The sequence below is a fragment of the Cuculus canorus genome, chromosome 6 (genome assembly GCF_017976375.1).
Source record: "Cuculus canorus isolate bCucCan1 chromosome 6, bCucCan1.pri, whole genome shotgun sequence".
In the NCBI taxonomy this organism is placed as follows: domain Eukaryota; kingdom Metazoa; phylum Chordata; class Aves; order Cuculiformes; family Cuculidae; genus Cuculus; species Cuculus canorus.
In genome coordinates, this window is record NC_071406.1 from 25,561,919 (window position 1) to 25,578,199 (window position 16,281).

General features: G+C 34.3%; 1 protein-coding gene across 5 annotated transcripts in view; it reads right to left on the reverse strand.

Moving 5' to 3' along the window:
* CCDC141 (coiled-coil domain containing 141) overlaps positions 1 to 16,281 on the reverse strand; it is an 83,004-nt gene that overhangs the window by 35,219 nt on the left and 31,504 nt on the right. For all 5 annotated transcript variants that reach the window (XR_008450394.1, XM_054070088.1, XM_054070085.1 and 2 more), the window contains 6 exons: positions 13,049 to 13,243; positions 10,360 to 10,532; positions 5,393 to 5,534; positions 3,451 to 3,570; positions 2,210 to 2,401; positions 961 to 1,137 (listed from right to left, as the gene is read on the reverse strand). Coding sequence is in view for 4 of the 5 variants with exons in the window: in XM_054070088.1 (XP_053926063.1) it covers positions 961 to 1,137; positions 2,210 to 2,401; positions 3,451 to 3,570; positions 5,393 to 5,534; positions 10,360 to 10,532; positions 13,049 to 13,243 (999 nt within the window). In the remaining variant the exon portion in view is untranslated. The remainder of the gene's footprint in view (positions 1 to 960; positions 1,138 to 2,209; positions 2,402 to 3,450; positions 3,571 to 5,392; positions 5,535 to 10,359; positions 10,533 to 13,048; positions 13,244 to 16,281) is intronic.

Here is a 16,281-nt window from a genome sequence, read left to right on the forward strand (position 1 = left end):
GCACTGTTGCTTTTCCCCTTTCAGAGATCTTCTTTTAAGGAAGGTTGTTTGTAAATTACTTGTATGATCCATATCTTCCAGGTACTTAAAAGCTACAGCCTAAGAATACCATGGGAACAGAGTAGCAGAAAATAGGGTGGCGACACACTTCCAGGCCTTTAGAGAGATAAAATCTGAAGGTATGTTTAGGCTTTAAGTGACTGCAGTGCAATCTCCTATTCACATACACTCAGCTTTCCTTCACACCATCTTATCTGTGCCTGGCTGCATCCAGCTGTGACAGCAGACAGTTTAGCCCACACTAAATAAAGCCCGAGCACTTTCCTTCCTCAAGCAGACTTTTCCAGCTCTTCTCACCCTATTGTAACTGCTCCCTATTCTGTCCTATAAAACCAGAAAAAAAACCAGCTGGGTATCCAGGCTGCCTACGTTAATTGGGATCACTTTAGCAGGAGTGGCTTCGAGAATGATTGCACATCTCAAATAATCGTCTCATGAAGGGGTTCTGGAAAATTGGATAGGGATGCTGAGGCAGTACAGCTCAACAAAAGACAGAATGTAAAGACATCAGGGAAGATTAGCAGTAAGGAAATAGCTTGAACACCCAATTCTTTAGATCTTCATACACTCAACTAGTAAAGACTGCCTCTCAGTGGAAGTAAATTAAACTTTGTACTGTAATTGTATATATGCTGCTTTCCAACATGAACAAAACAGATTTAAGCATATTTTATATTTGTATTCATGCGCTGAATCATTTATTAAGAGCTCTGCCATAGTTAACCGCAAAAATTCCTGTATTATTCATAATGCCATTAGCACTCAATATTATAATAGTATATAGCAGCATCAGTGCCTTTAAAACTGCAGAAATCACAGTGTGTCAGCCACAGAACTAGGATTAGAACTCATCATGGGCAAACATCAAATATTTAATACGATTTATCAGATTATACTTACCATAAATACTAAATTAAGAAAATTGCAAGCCATATTTTGTGTGCAAAAGATCTTCTTTATAGCCTTCTGCCACTGAGTATTAGTTGACTCCATTGCAGTTTTGTTTCCAGCTTCTCTGTTTGTTTGTAGTGCTTCCGATTTATAGAATTGCTTCAGGTTTTGAATATCATCATTCACCTACAAAAAGAAATAAAATAAGCATAAAAAAAAATTGGGCTACTATAATCGCAAGGTATACAGACACGATAAAATTCAGTAGTAGCCTCTGAAAGATTTCCAGGTTTTAAGATCTATCATCCTCCCTAAAATCTATACAAATACTATATAATAAAAAAGTTCTTAATAACCTGTAGACGAGTAGCAGGCAAGCAGACAAGTGGCAGCAATTTGTTCATTTTCTGTCACATGTCACATATAATTACATGCACATTATATACCAGTGTACCAATGCAATGATTTTCACAGATCTGTTTAACATGAAGTACCTGAAATTAGCAATAATCATGAGCAGACATAATCCAATTTTTTGGCAGTTTATCTTCTAATAAATTAAAGATAAGACTAAATTTGTCTAATAGGTTCTGTTCCATCCCCGGTTTTTTTTATAACATAAAAGAACATCAGTGTTGTAGAATTGTAAAACAATCATTACATCAAAATGAAAATTAACAGCCCTGGGCATCATTGGCACAACTACCAAAATTATGTTGGTATTGAATTGATTATGATATCAGCAAGAGCTGGTTTACATTTAATCTTTAAACCTCTTCAGATGAAATAGCATTTCAGTGGAAGTAGTGCAAAATAGTGATAAACATCTATACCAATGTATTATAAAATGATAAATATCTATATCAACATATTGTGTGAAATATTTTTAAAGTACATGAAGCAAAATTAGTAAGTTTAAGACTCAGAGTACATACACGTAACCATTTTTATTATGTATATAATGAAAAAGCACATAACCACAGGAGAAAAATTAAAAATCTAATTATAATATTTCCTACAAAGGTGATTTAAATAATTAGAAAATCTGTGTATAGACTAGTCATTATGTTGATGCAAGTTCATGATTGGTGCACTTGCCCTGATGGAACAGATCTCCTTTAAAGTAGAAAGGAGCTTAGAAAGACTTGGAGTGCTTCTGTGGCACAGCATCTACAGGATTTGTCTTAGCAAGCTAAAAGTGCATATTTATTTCTAAGATTTTCACAGTCTAGTCAGAGAATGAATAAGTAATCTGTACCTCTATAGCTGACTTTAGAAAGGCCACATATGTTTGTACAATTTCTACTCTTGAACTAATGCATTTTCCAATTTTTTTCAATTCTTCATTCAGAAAGTCAATTCTGCTAGAAAAAGCTGCTTTCTCCTCAGGTTCAAACTCTTCCATATCTTTGATGATTCTTTCAGCTGCTTCCAGTTCACGTGAAGTTTCCTTTGAGGGTGCAAGCATAGAATAGTATCCATAATGACTGAAAAGGACTTCTCAATATTGATACTGCATACTACTATGGTTTCCTTATGTATATCTTAGTTGAAGAAGAGCTAACAATGAACATTAGATGCTGAAAATCACTAAAGGTAACACCCTGACATGCAAAAATTTGGCAAAAAAAACCCACTAAAAACTATTATACAGTCTTGTGGCTCTTTCTCATCTGCTGAATTTTTTATATTCTTACTATGGGCTCTTGAAAACTTCTTTAAAGTGAATTTTACTTCCATAAACACTGCATAGATACAGCTCTTGGGTTCCATAAACTGTTGCCTGAAACAAAAAACGAAATCCATAGGAGTATTGGAGCTTTAAGAACTCCTAGAACATGGGACATTCCTAGAAACTATACTGCCATGTTTTTCACCTTAGCCATGAAATACGCACCTGTGTCAAAACCACGGAGGGGATTTATCTGGTTTTAAGCCACTTTCAGACACTGCATTACTGCTACAGTGTCTGGAAAGGCCCTGGATATGATTCAAAAGTAACTTCATCTGTGTTGCAGAGCCGAGTGCTGCAGTGCTTTCATACCATGGCTGCATTTCCAACACGACCATTGATATCTAGTGGCAACTTTACAGCTTCTTTCAAAGTTTTTCTGTATCTTTTGGCATAATAAATGACAACAAGAGTATTCTGTGCCTCTGACTGTCTAGACAAATTTTAAACTTGGTCGCCCAGGTAAGAGTAGCCACCCATTTTTGAAGAGTCTTCCTTTTAAGGGTCAGTCGTGGAGTCTTGAGGTAGTAACAAAACCCACGATAAAACAGAGACAATGAGGACAACCAGTGATATAAGAATGACTGATCATTAATGTTATCTGTGGTTCTGTTCATTAACTACAGTTCTAAACTAAATTACAGACCTATTTTTTTTTCAAGAATACATTAGAAATTCAGACTCTCGTCTTATTTAAAATTGCATACAGCATGCATTCGTCTCTACAAGTACATAATATTATTAAGGTTTCTTTTCATTTTTTTTACCTTTGTTTGTTCAGCCAGTTGAAGGTGTTTGTTCAAAACTCTTTCCGACTCAGACACACATGAGCCAATCTCCATACCAACTGCAAGCACTGGGGTGATTTTTTTTATTGACTGCAATACCTTTATTTGAAAGCATTATTATATAGTTAATTTATTCAAGTAGACAGTATAAAACCAGTATAAAACACCACGTATTTTCTACACAAAGTGAAGTAACATTTGTTTGTTGACATTTAAAATAGGTACGTTGTATAATCAGAGGAATTCAGGAATGAATATGTAAGGGAAGAAAATTCTACTATTTCTCAGAAGAAAATTCTACTCCTTCTCTTAAGAAAATTCTGACAGGTCCAGTTGGGAATTGAGAAAAAAACCCGCCTGTTTGCTGCCATTTTGTTGATAGCAATTTTCTTTTATCCTAAGTTTCCCAAATTTGTTATTTCAAGAAGAGACAAATGCATTGTAATCCAGATATTATCACCTTGGCAGAAATACTTGTATTATGCTCCAAGTTTTTTGATTTTCTTTTAAAAAGTACATTTAAAGCTTCTCTGCCGAGCCGAGAGACCTATTTTTGTGCAGATACATGTACACAACTCCATTTAGTTGTAACTGTAAGAGGTTATATATGCATGATGATAACGAAACAGGTTATGATAAGATCAGAGGCAGATACCAGACATCGTACGTATTGTTATTTTTGCATGTGTAAATTCTCATGCACCATATATTTTAAGCAATATCTGCTGATTGCAGTTCAAACTTTATTAAATGAAGCTCGGGGGCAGTTGAATTTAGCACCAGATTCTTTGGGATACTTTGCATTAGCAGAAGGTTGGAACGAAAAGTGTTTTTCTTCATACAAATGTAACAATAAGCACTGTTCCCTGTAATGAAAGATAGTGTATTATGACTCAAATCTTCAAAATGTTCTCTAATTCAAGACTAGGAACAAAGTGATTAGAACAAACTGCAGAATGAAACCTTATGTCATAATTTGGTGTCTACATTTTGAGTAAGGATTATCTTCATAATTCAAGTTTTAGCTTAAGATTTACAATATGCTTATGACAATTTCTGCAAGGCCAAGAGTGACTACCAGTAAATTTTTTATTTTCAGCTAACTCATTTCCACAGTGTTCTAACACCATGAGGCCACTTCTATATAAACTGTATGCAAAGGCAACAGTCTACGACAAAATGACTTCCCATTTGATTCAGAGTATTTCATTATAAACTTCATGCAAATATTATAAAATATTAGATTGCAGACCTAATTATTCGGTCATTACATTTTTTTTTTTTTTTGGTCTACAGTCTGTGATTTCCATCGTGTGAACCTTGATAAAAGATTACATTTTTTAATTTGAACACACACATGGAATCTTATTTAAGACCCATGTGTCTGTCCCATCTCTGATAAGATATTGAAAAGGTCTGCAGTGCTGCAGAACATTCAACAGGTTAAAGAAGGCTGTGATCTCCTTGATATCTACATTCCTTGAGCCTTACTGAAAATTTCCTGTGATTTACAGTCACCGTGCTTATCAATCCTCACTTTTACCACGGTCCTATTTTTTTATCCCAGCCAAATAAACCAGAAGATATAGAAACAATATAGCAAACCTGCATTTAGGTCCCAGTCCTGATTGGTCACTTCTTTTCCCAAAAATATAAATTACAATAGCTCATTGTCTTAGCAAATCTATGCTTTGTTAAAGATCATTGGTAAAATGCACTCATCAAAACACATGTATTTTCCAGGACAGCTTTGGGTTCATTTATGCTGATTACAGCATCCAGCATTCTAACTCTGTCTCTCTAACAAACCAATACGTTATTCGTAATTATTTGAGTTGACTTTAATATTCACACAGCTAAACTGTGGAAATACAGTGCACTTCTCATGAATACATTAAGAAGATGATGTGTTATAATGTACCTTATTTAGATGATCTTCAAGTGAGGCAGTCCATTGTTGTTTCTTCAAAGTAAGATCCTCATAATCTGGACACTGCCCAATTAATTTATCTACCTTTTTTTTGATATGGCCCATCGTTTTCTGAATTCCTGTCACCCAAGAGCTAAAACAGAGAAGTAGATTTGATGTTATTTCACATTTTTCCTCATGAATGAGGATGTTAATTATGAAACAAAACCCAATACTTTTACTGTTGATTGGTATGACAAGTAACTTATGAATTTTAAGCTGTGACCCTTGAAAGAAAAATAAGCAAGAATCCAAACAAAACTAATAATAAGTAGAACACAGGAGTGACATTTCCAAACAAATAATTTATCATCAGAGCATAAGTTAGATTCATGTGTCTGACATTCTGATTCACTGAGAAATACCTCATTTCACAAATAATACTTACTTCAGTAATGCTATCTAAAGAATGAAACCACAAATAAAAGAGCCTAAGAAGAGTGAAAATACATGGCATGTCAATTCTACTTTAAAAAGAATGTTTTCTTTTGACTTTCAAGTATATCAGTGTTTTTACAATAATTGAAAAAAAAGAATACCATTCACATACTAGCAACATTTCTTTGATGATGCTGTTTTAACAAGAGAAAAAACAACATCAATTTATAAAGCAAGGGCTTGTCTTATAAATTAAAATATTCAGTATCACAATCCTCTGAATTGTAAAGGAGTTACCTCATACGATTAAGATCTGAGATTTTGATATTAAAAAGGGGAAGAAACCCACACATCTATTGATTTACTGCTGAAATTTATTCATTGTAAATATTTCTGTAGAACAAACACATTCAAAATAAGTTTTCCATTACTTCAGTTTAATCAGAAACTTATGTTAATACAGGTAGTTATTCAAGGTTTCCTCCTTTGTACTCTAAGATAAAGAGAATTTTCTCCTCACTTCTGATCAGGATTAGAAAGTTGAATGCTGCAACCTGAAAGAAAAACCTTATTCTACAATATTAACGTGAAATATGGTATTAATAGACCATTCTGTCTGAATCTGATCCAACAGTTGGTAACAAAGAGAAACCAAGTTTTAGGTCCTTTTTAGGGAGTAGGCTGTTTCAAATCTAAATTACTTGCTTAAAAATTAGCAACCTGTTAGATTGTGTTTTATCCTTAAGTTCTAAAAAGGACGTTTAAGTTCTAAATAGAGGACGTCAGTCCTCTATTTCAGTACTCCTTAAGAAGAGGTATGTTTAAAAACTGCTACTAGCACCACCCCTTTGAAAAGCAGTGAGAGAACAAGATTTATAGTTTTGGAAATGGTAATCTAGTTATCAGTAAAATCTTTGATAATGTATCATTGGTTTGTTCTGAGTCAACACAAAATTAACAGCAGTAAAATACAGACAGTTTTTACATTCATAGGCAAATTATTAATAGTTATATAGCATAGGAAGAAAACTTATAGATCATATATTTTTTAGAATACATACAAATTTTTGGTCCTCCTGTTTTTCTAGATGTTTTTAATGTAAAAATATGAACTAAAAAATCACTTACCAATATTTTAATTTTGAAACATTCTAGGATTACAAAAAAACCCCAACTACTTCTGTCACTTTTCTATAAATTATTCCCCTTCCAGTGTGAATATTTGCAGCGTTTTTGTTTGCACTACCTTTTAGTTTAAGGCTGCAACATGCCTCAAGAAGATTTGAAAGTAGGACAAAATTACAATCATTATCTCCATTATAAACATCATTATCTCCATTATAAACCTCATTATCTAAAAAAAAAAATCTCCATTTTTACTGTGTGTTGGATATCCAATTATGCCTCTGAAATCGGTGTCAATAGCTTCAGACTTTGATCTCCCTCGGTGTGAGGTTATCAGTATTGGATTTTTAAATCAAACTGCTAAACTGTCTTATCACATGCGTACAAACTGCCTCACTTATTTTTGGGTACTCTAAAAATTAAAATAACAAAACAAAGTCAATACAAAAAAATCTACATTTTAATTCTGTTTACGTTCAAGTTCTCGATCTTATCTCAGAGCATTTAAACTGGTACTACATATGGTGGCCACTCAGATATTGCATTAAAAATGCATTTTCTGGTATAATCATTCAGAAGATACAGTGCAATTCAGGGCGTCATCTCATCAAAGTCAACAAATCTTCACCCAGCCCAAGTAAGGTCAGAGGATTCCTTCTCTTTATTAGTAAATATGCTGTCTGAAAAACTGAAGAGTCTGGCTTCCTTTTTAAAAGTAGAAAAGTGATGCAAGTAGCATGCAATACCTTCTCTATCAAAAATGATAAAAGAATTCTAAAATTACTGTGCTTCAACCACTCTTTCAGGGAGCTGGCAGCTATTTTCAAACTCCACACAAATTTCTACTTGCTACCATTTAGTTCAAGACTCCTACCAACTGCAAACACTTAACAGCTGTGTATCTCATTGTCAGACTCGTCTCTTTTGTCTGTCTTAAAGCAAAATAGCTTTTTCAAAACTTACCTAAACTTTTTCAGAACTACACCCTTCACCACCCTCAAATAGTAACTGCCCACATTACTCAAGCTTTCCAGTCTGCTTAGATAAAGGAAATGGGAAATCTGTGTGGACAGCTGAGACTTCTACGTCGGAGTTCCATTCCAAATCTTCCTCCTTTCACACTCTTTTCATACAAATCTTCTCGTCCCACGAGAATTTATCAATGAGCTACATATGGGTCAGCATTTAATGATATCACCATGTCTTATATATGACAAACAGAGGATTTTCTCTTTTCTCCTCAAAACCAAAAATTTCTGGGGGATATAAATATTCTGGAATAGAACACTTTACCACATTTGCTGACAGAACCCACTATATCACTAAGCTTATATATTACTAAGCTTATGATCTGTCTGGAAGCATTCTGGGTACCTCCTAGAACCATAGGTTAGGCAAAAAACCCCAAAACTTTTCTTGATGTACAAAAGGTTGAAAGTTGAACATGAGTAAGGGTCACCCTTGTGGCACTGCAGACTAGCGGGCAGGATTCTCCTCTCTATTAAGGGCTTGTGAAACTGCATCTGGAGGCCTGTTTGTCCTGTTTGAGTCTCCATAGTACAAGACAGAGGAGCTGAAGCGCAATAAGCAGAAAACACCAAAATGTAGCACATGATGTACAAGGGGGTGCTGACAGACCTCCATTTAGGTGTGATCTAACTGCTCTCTTTCACTATTTATGAGGAAGGAGGGTTATAAAAAAGACAGCATCAGAGTCTTTTCAGAGGTGTACGGCAAAAGGGTAAGAGGTAGTCCTCACAAGTTGCAGCAAGAGAAAATTTGGCTAGCTATAAGAAAAATATGTTTCACGAGGAGAGCACTCAAGGAACAGAACAGGTTGCCCAGAGAGGCTATGGAATATCTGTCCTTGGAGATACTAAAAATTTGGCCCTGAACAACCAGGTTTTGAGCAAGGGATTGTGCCAAATAATCTCCATATTCCATGACTGTAATCCTCAAACACATGCATAGGAATATAAAGTGTTCTACCTGCTCAGAGTACTAGCACTATTCATTGAAATATATAGCAAATTCACTACCTTAGGGCAAAAACACCTGAAGGCAGGAGGGAAAAACTGAAAAGCATAATATTCTGTATTTGCTTTCTTAGAAAAGGACTTATTTTATTATTAATTTTATGATGGAAGTAGACACTTAAAATATTTGGGAACCTGGGATTAACTGTTCTTTAGAAACAGTAAAACATTTCTAGTGAGAATGCCTGTTGCTGTTAAGTTTCACTTTCCTTCTCTAAAACACTATGGTTTCAGCTGCATTGCCTTGCCATTTTTTCAATTATAATGTCTTCTAGGCATAAATCTTACCTTCTCTATGTATTTGTAGACTATCTTAAGCTGTAGTTTGGCACACAGGGGATCTCCCTGTGACATTACCAGTTTTTATTGAATTTTACCAGAAATGATTGATAGGGTTATTCATCCCATTCTTCTTGATGTGTACCAATGATATCTTACAATCCCACTGCTGTTTTGGACTGTTTAAACATTTTTTAAGAAACTCTTAAAAAGGAAGAAATGATATTAACAACTTGTTATTTTAGGGATTCATTCTATCAAGATCTTTAGCATTCCTAATATTAATCAATGCTATGCAGACATAATTTGAAACAAGCCTGTTTCTGTTGAAGTAACGTCTAGCAGAACATCAAGTCCTAGAGAACAGTAGCATTTGTTCTGGAATTATGGCTTGTTTAGGAATCAAAATCAAAGTTTCACCAAGGAAAATCCTTTTCCTTTCCATTTAATTAAAATACCAGGAGATGCTGAAGCAGTAACAATAGCTGTAAAGCCAGCTGCATGTGTTCCCGAAACAACTTTATGTTTGAAATTTTTGTTTCATCCCCTTTGGAGTATCTAATCGCTGTAATTATCAAAAGCGTTGGAAGAAATAAAGTTATTTCATTCATGAATTAAAACTACTAAGAAATGGAAAAACTTCCATATTTTCCGCACTTGGCTTAACATCTGTATTTTTGTTTGCATCAAAACATGTAACGTAATAATTGTTATAATGGTGACTTTCAAAAATGTCTAAACGGATTAATTAGGCAGCAAGAAGCATTCATAACCATTAATATTGCATTTTTCATTGACATACATTTACTTTTCCAAAATGTTTCCAAACACTGTCCTAACGTACCAATTTCACAGTTTGACACAACTTCTACAATTACCATGTAGTATTCCTGATGATTTTTTTTTTAAGAGAATGGTTGGTATAAACATCAGTAAACAAATAAGGCAGAAAGAGAGTTCCAGTTCATTTAATACAAACCTACTTAGTTAACTACACTGGCTCTCAATACAGTTTAATACAGATTCTAACTATACAACTTCTACAAACAACAGGAAGATAAGGAGAAATGCAGCAGATCTGAAAAAAAAATAAGGGAATACCTGTGAGAATCTGCTTTTTCAACCAAAGCTTGTCCCTTTTGCAAGGTACTCGCTGTGCAGTCTTTAATTGCTTTCTGTAATTCCCCGCACTTCATTGTCAAGATAGGCAAATTTAAGCCTTCTGAATTATAGATTTTAAGGTAATTCTCAATACCTTCAAGACCATCGAGTGCCTGAAAAAAAAAGAAAAAAAGCATCCATTGATCATATATGTATTTAAAATGTGCATATGCATGCTTTTTTGTCTAGGTCTCTGACTTTCAGCCACAGGTTTTCAACCTGCTCATGGCTATTCTTCAGAGACAGCTCTTTACACTCTATTTCTTGACATAGAAGGTAACTCCTCGACCCTTTCTTCTTCTCTTCTTCATCTGTCTCTTCTGAATAGCCTGTAGTGATCAATACCTGCACTGTAGTCATGAGATTCATCCCACCAAGTTTCAGTAATGTCAACCAGGTCATAGCTTTTCAGCAGTACGGTGGCTTCCGGCTCCTCTCGTTTGTCCAGGCTGCATATGTTGGTGTGGAGGCACTTCAGGCCGGGCTGTCGGCTGTGTAGCCTTCTTAGAGGAGCATTTCTTTGTTTCTCTGAGGTATTTCCCCCTTGTTCCCCAATTGGCTCCTGTTACCTCAGCATCCCGTCTCTGAGTGTTCTGCAGTGCGCTCAGTACATTTCTGAGCAACAGGAACAGTTAATGGTTTTGTGCCCTATATCAGGCAATAAAAATGAGAACTTTTTTTTTTATGACAGCTTTCTGATCTGATAGCACACACCCGGAAAAGGTTTTAATAAGTTCTACACTGGCATCAAGCACTGATGACATCAAGGGCTTTTTGCTTAATTCCTCTGCTCTTACTCAAATAAATTCCCTTTAACAAATTATTTTGTAGTAATATTAGAATATAATAACAGAAAATACTTTTATTATATGGTAAGTCAGACAATTACTAAACTACTTCTTGCTTTAAATAATGAATATCAATGAACTTGCAGTTATGAAAATTCTGATACAACTGTGGTAAATTGTTCCAGTAACTCATTTCTTCAGTATTTAAAAAATATACACTATTACTAGTTGGAACTTTGCAAAGTGTGATATCTGTCTGTGCCTTTTGTTGTCTGTTGGATAGAAAAATAATATGCTCTTAATCTTTTTTTGACCATATAGGTGGTTATAGATTGCTTGTCTTCATTACCTACTACTCTTACATAAATTACAAATATTATAAACAGAAAAATACCAGCAAACAATCCACAGTACTCTACTAGAAGCTCATTTCTTGATAAACAACCCTACTTATTTTCCTATTTTAAGACTTAAAACAAATTTGGCTCTAAAACAATTTTAAGTAGCCTGAGGATTTTTTTTGAGGATTTTTTTTATTTCCTTTCACCCTCAACATATGATGTAGCAATAATATAACCTTACAAAAATCTGTTACATCACTATTTCCCCCTTTATCGATCCTTATTTGGTCTCATGAAAACCCGTTGTTAATATAACACATATCAATGCATTTGATCCAATGATATTAAGCTCCCTCAACTGTTTTTTAATCAACTCTTCTATTAGCTTCTCTTCTAACTACATGATGGTTAGCCTAAAACAACTTCTGAAACAATGAAGAAAAAGATTCTGATATTTTTGTTTTGGAAGAAGCATTTGAAGAGAAAATCTATAAGAAAATTCTTTTCATATTCCCATGAGAGTCAATGAAAAAATGAAAATAAATTATGAACAGAACTCTTGAAAATGTATTGAAGTATTCAAGTATGATGAATAGTTTATATTATAAAGGAGAAAGTTTTATAAGGAAAATGTAACAAAAATCAATTATCCAGTTTATGAAAATAATTTTCGTACAAGTAGTTATTACTGGACTCGATATTTGAAAAAATAAAAACTTAGCTTAAAAACATTCCTTTTTTTTTGGTCATAAACGATTTATCCATTTTCATCACAGAAAATTAAGAAGAGACAGAAAATAATACAGACATGCTAGTCAAGGCTGCTTGTACCTAAACACAGCCTACACAAAACAAGCAACATACAGAATTCAGTAGACAGAATTCATTCTTAGCCTTCTCCTGTGAGAGGTGCAAGAATCTAATTTTGGAATCTGAGTCACTGTTTCTCCACATGAGCACATCAGTGATGGAAATTATTGTCTACACATTATCTTGTTGACCTCAGTATGGGTGTGAGTATTAAATCATGTTTTATGCTGTGACCAAGGGAGTTTTAAACTTTTCTAACCTTTTGGTGTTACTTCATGTCTAGACCATGTAGTATATGACGTGCCTGGTGTGCGGAATTGTATATTGTCCTTGATTTTTCTCATGTCTGAATATTAATTAGTCCCTGTGGAGACCACTGCAAGTATAGACATCGGTTCTGGCTTTCACACAAGTCTGTAACAGTTTGAGTATTTTAGAGCAGCTCCTGTTTCTTCACCGTCATGACAGATCCCATGATCTTAAAGTTTTGGGAGATAATATTTATCAAGTGCCTTATTTTAGAAACTGAGTGTTCTTCTCAATGTACTTGAAAAGAAAAAGATTTGTAAACTTCCATTCCTACAAAATTGTTTAGCAAATTGTTTTCATAATCCCATATATATCAGACTTCAAGAACACACTAACAGTTGTATTATCAGTTTATTATTACAGACTTCGCTTCTTACCAACCTTGCCAACATGATGAAAAAAGTCATTGGCCTCTTGTAGCAGGGCTTTCCTTTCTTCCATATGGAAGCACGCTTCTTCTCGCAACTGACAGATTTTCTGATTTGAAAGCTTTAGTTGTTCTTTTTCTGTGTAGTCCTCTGAAAGCAAGACCTTAAGTGCTTCAGCTTCCAGTTGTTCCACAGTGGAATTCCATTCCTAACAGAAAAATTTCCATTTTAATCAAATACACTTAGAAATGTAATATACCTGTGCAATAATAATATAAATACTGGAAAATATGTATCACATTTATGAGCCTGAAAGTAATCACCATTTAAAACAGTATTTCTAGTAGGAGTGATTTCTAAGCAAATTATGGTTTTAATGACAGTTTTCAGAGGTGGAATTTTACATTCTTTGACAGAAGTAGCTGTTACTATTTTGTCTGCTGGGAAAAATTGTCTTATTAACACAAAGACGAGAAACTTCTGCTGGGTAAGATCACACTCCCCAAAACAAAAACAGACCCTTAAATTCACCTATCTAACCACTCACAAGTTAAAATTTTGCCTAGATAATAGCTACTTCCAGTGAGACATTTTCTGCTAAGAGATGTCTGGTAATCAATTCAAATTACTCTCCCTCACAGTAAGGTGTGTAACCATCCTTGATACTCTCCGTTGTACATTCTCCCTGACTACCTACACAAAACCACAAGTCCATTCAAAGCACATCTCTGCCTTATCTGACCATGAACCTTCCTAGCGGCAGTGACAGATCCAAGAGATGCTTTAAAAAGGATGATCATACTTAATTTCAAGCCACAGAGTCAGAAACATTATCGACACTTAATTGAGGTGTACTTTAAAACTGAGGTGCTTTAAAGTGGATTCAGCTGAATTGCTACTAGCCTGCCTATTTCTGTCTGCATTGCATCCCTTGGAAGCATATTTAGCTAATCAGAACTGATTGTCTGTTTGACTTCTATTTCTTTTTCCAACTATTCATACTAAACTGATTTGTGCTTCTAGTGTACTAACCCATATGATACATCAACTTTAGAGATCAAACCTTCATGAAGAAAACTTCTTTTTTTCCTATTTTTTTTTACCTGTCATAAACGCTATTACAGTATTCTCTCTTCTTTAGGTTATAAAGAGGTATTGAAAAGCATTATCAGACTAGATAGCCCAATGGGAAAGGAGTTTTACTTTAAGAGAGTCAAGAGAAAAGCACAATTCAATCTCTTCCTTTCTTGCAACTACTGCTTTGGTGTTTAGTTTCTTCTTTGTTTTTGCAGGGGTGTTTTAATACAGAAAACTATAAAATAGTAAAACTGTTACATGGTGTACTTTCTCTCTGCTGTACTTGTCAACACTTAAAATTCGTGTCTTATTATGCTATTTAAAACAAAAGGAACATCTGATACAACACTCCAATTTCCCACGCCTTAGATAGTCTATTTCCTCCACTTTTTCTGATAATGAGCTAAATCAGAGAAGAACCTTTTTGAAATTCATTCAGCATTTCCTTCCACAGATTTACATCAAGTGTCTGGTAAAACAGAGAGAAAAATGTTTTAAAAAATAAGATAGTTTTTTTTCATGAAAACATTATGAAGTATGCATATACCACAATAAGATTACAGGGTTGGTTCTTTTATTTTCAGCATGCATAAAGAACTTGAGTCTCAAGTGTGTTGTTATTGCTAATGGAAGATGTTGGTTTGCAAGTTCTCCCAAAAGACATAATCTGGTTATTCACAGATCTTTCACAAGCAGTAGCAACTCTAATTCCCTGTGTCCCACACCATAGTGCTTTATTCTTCTTTGACATACTTTATGCGTGAGTAGACCTATTTTGGTCTGTGTAGTTCAGTGCATTCCTTTTCTGGCACTGTCCATTGGTATGACAACTGATATTTTAATTAAATTTAATTAAGTGAAACCCTGCACTATATTATTTAACAAACTATTCCCCTTTCATAAATACCTGGTTTTGTCTCTCTGTGATAAGTAATATTCAGCAAGAATGGGGATTAGTCTGTTGTGCTGTGCTTGTTCCTTTTTACCTGCAGAATTTATTTTGGACAAAAATGATAAGGAGATCTCTCCATACACACAACTTAATTGGCATATTTATGAATAAGGTTGGGATCAATGACATCCAATTGTATCAGCACTAAAATGTCATCATCTTCCAATACTTGCAGCTAGAATGACTGGAATCAAATGCATTCCATGATCAGATTCTAATCAAAATGTCACTTACGTTTAAGCATATTAATGTTAATGAGAATCAAAAAACAACGCTGCAGTTGGGAGCTTTTAACTGGCACTATTAATAATTAACCAAAAAAAGGCAAAGAAAGTGCAGTTGAATACGTGCATCCTCATTTTGTTATTATATGCTACTTGTATAATAATTGAAAATAATATTTTATGCAAGAATGAAAATGCATATTTTAACATAGCAGTAAAGGAAGTTGTCTATAGTTAGCTCAGAAGCAGATATAGAAGAAAGTTCTGAATTGTTTCAGTGTATTGCAATGTGCAAATTATAATTATAAGAGGCAAGATTAACTATAAAGAAAATTACTCAACTTGTTGTGAAATTATTTCCTGCAGGATTTCACAGCAATAAAATTCATAAATCTGCTTGGTACAGGGTGACCTATATCAGGTTTTAGGTGATCTTAAAGCACAGTTTAAACTTCATTTCTACTGAGGCAAGCTTCTTCTCCAACATTTTGCACAAGCTCAAAAAACCAGTTTATTATAATATTCTATACTTTACAATATTCCATGAACATTACAGCCTTTCAGACTCTCTGGGTATTAAATATCATTAGATTCATCTGCTATCCTATTTGATCATTACTCAAAATTGGTTCCATTTTCTATAAGACAGCTAGTGACATTTTCATTTTCAGATTTCTATTATAAGGAAATGTTTCTACACGTAAAAAGCCTATAGTTTCCGCCAACAGGACTGTCAAATTCAGTGGAAAAATCTTTATTTTTTCTGCCCTTCAGCCTCCCACATGTTAAATTCATAAAAATCTGTCAGAGAGCACTAAAATATTTTGTTATAAATTTCCCCTGAAAAACACAAAGCCTGGTATTACTTTGACTTTTCAATCTTTCAAGAAATGCTTTTGAATTCCCCACACCTATTAAAGACACCTTACTTTGTATGTGCCTGTACTCAATGTGTCTGCTTAACTCATGTCAAAATTCATGCTTCTCCTCACA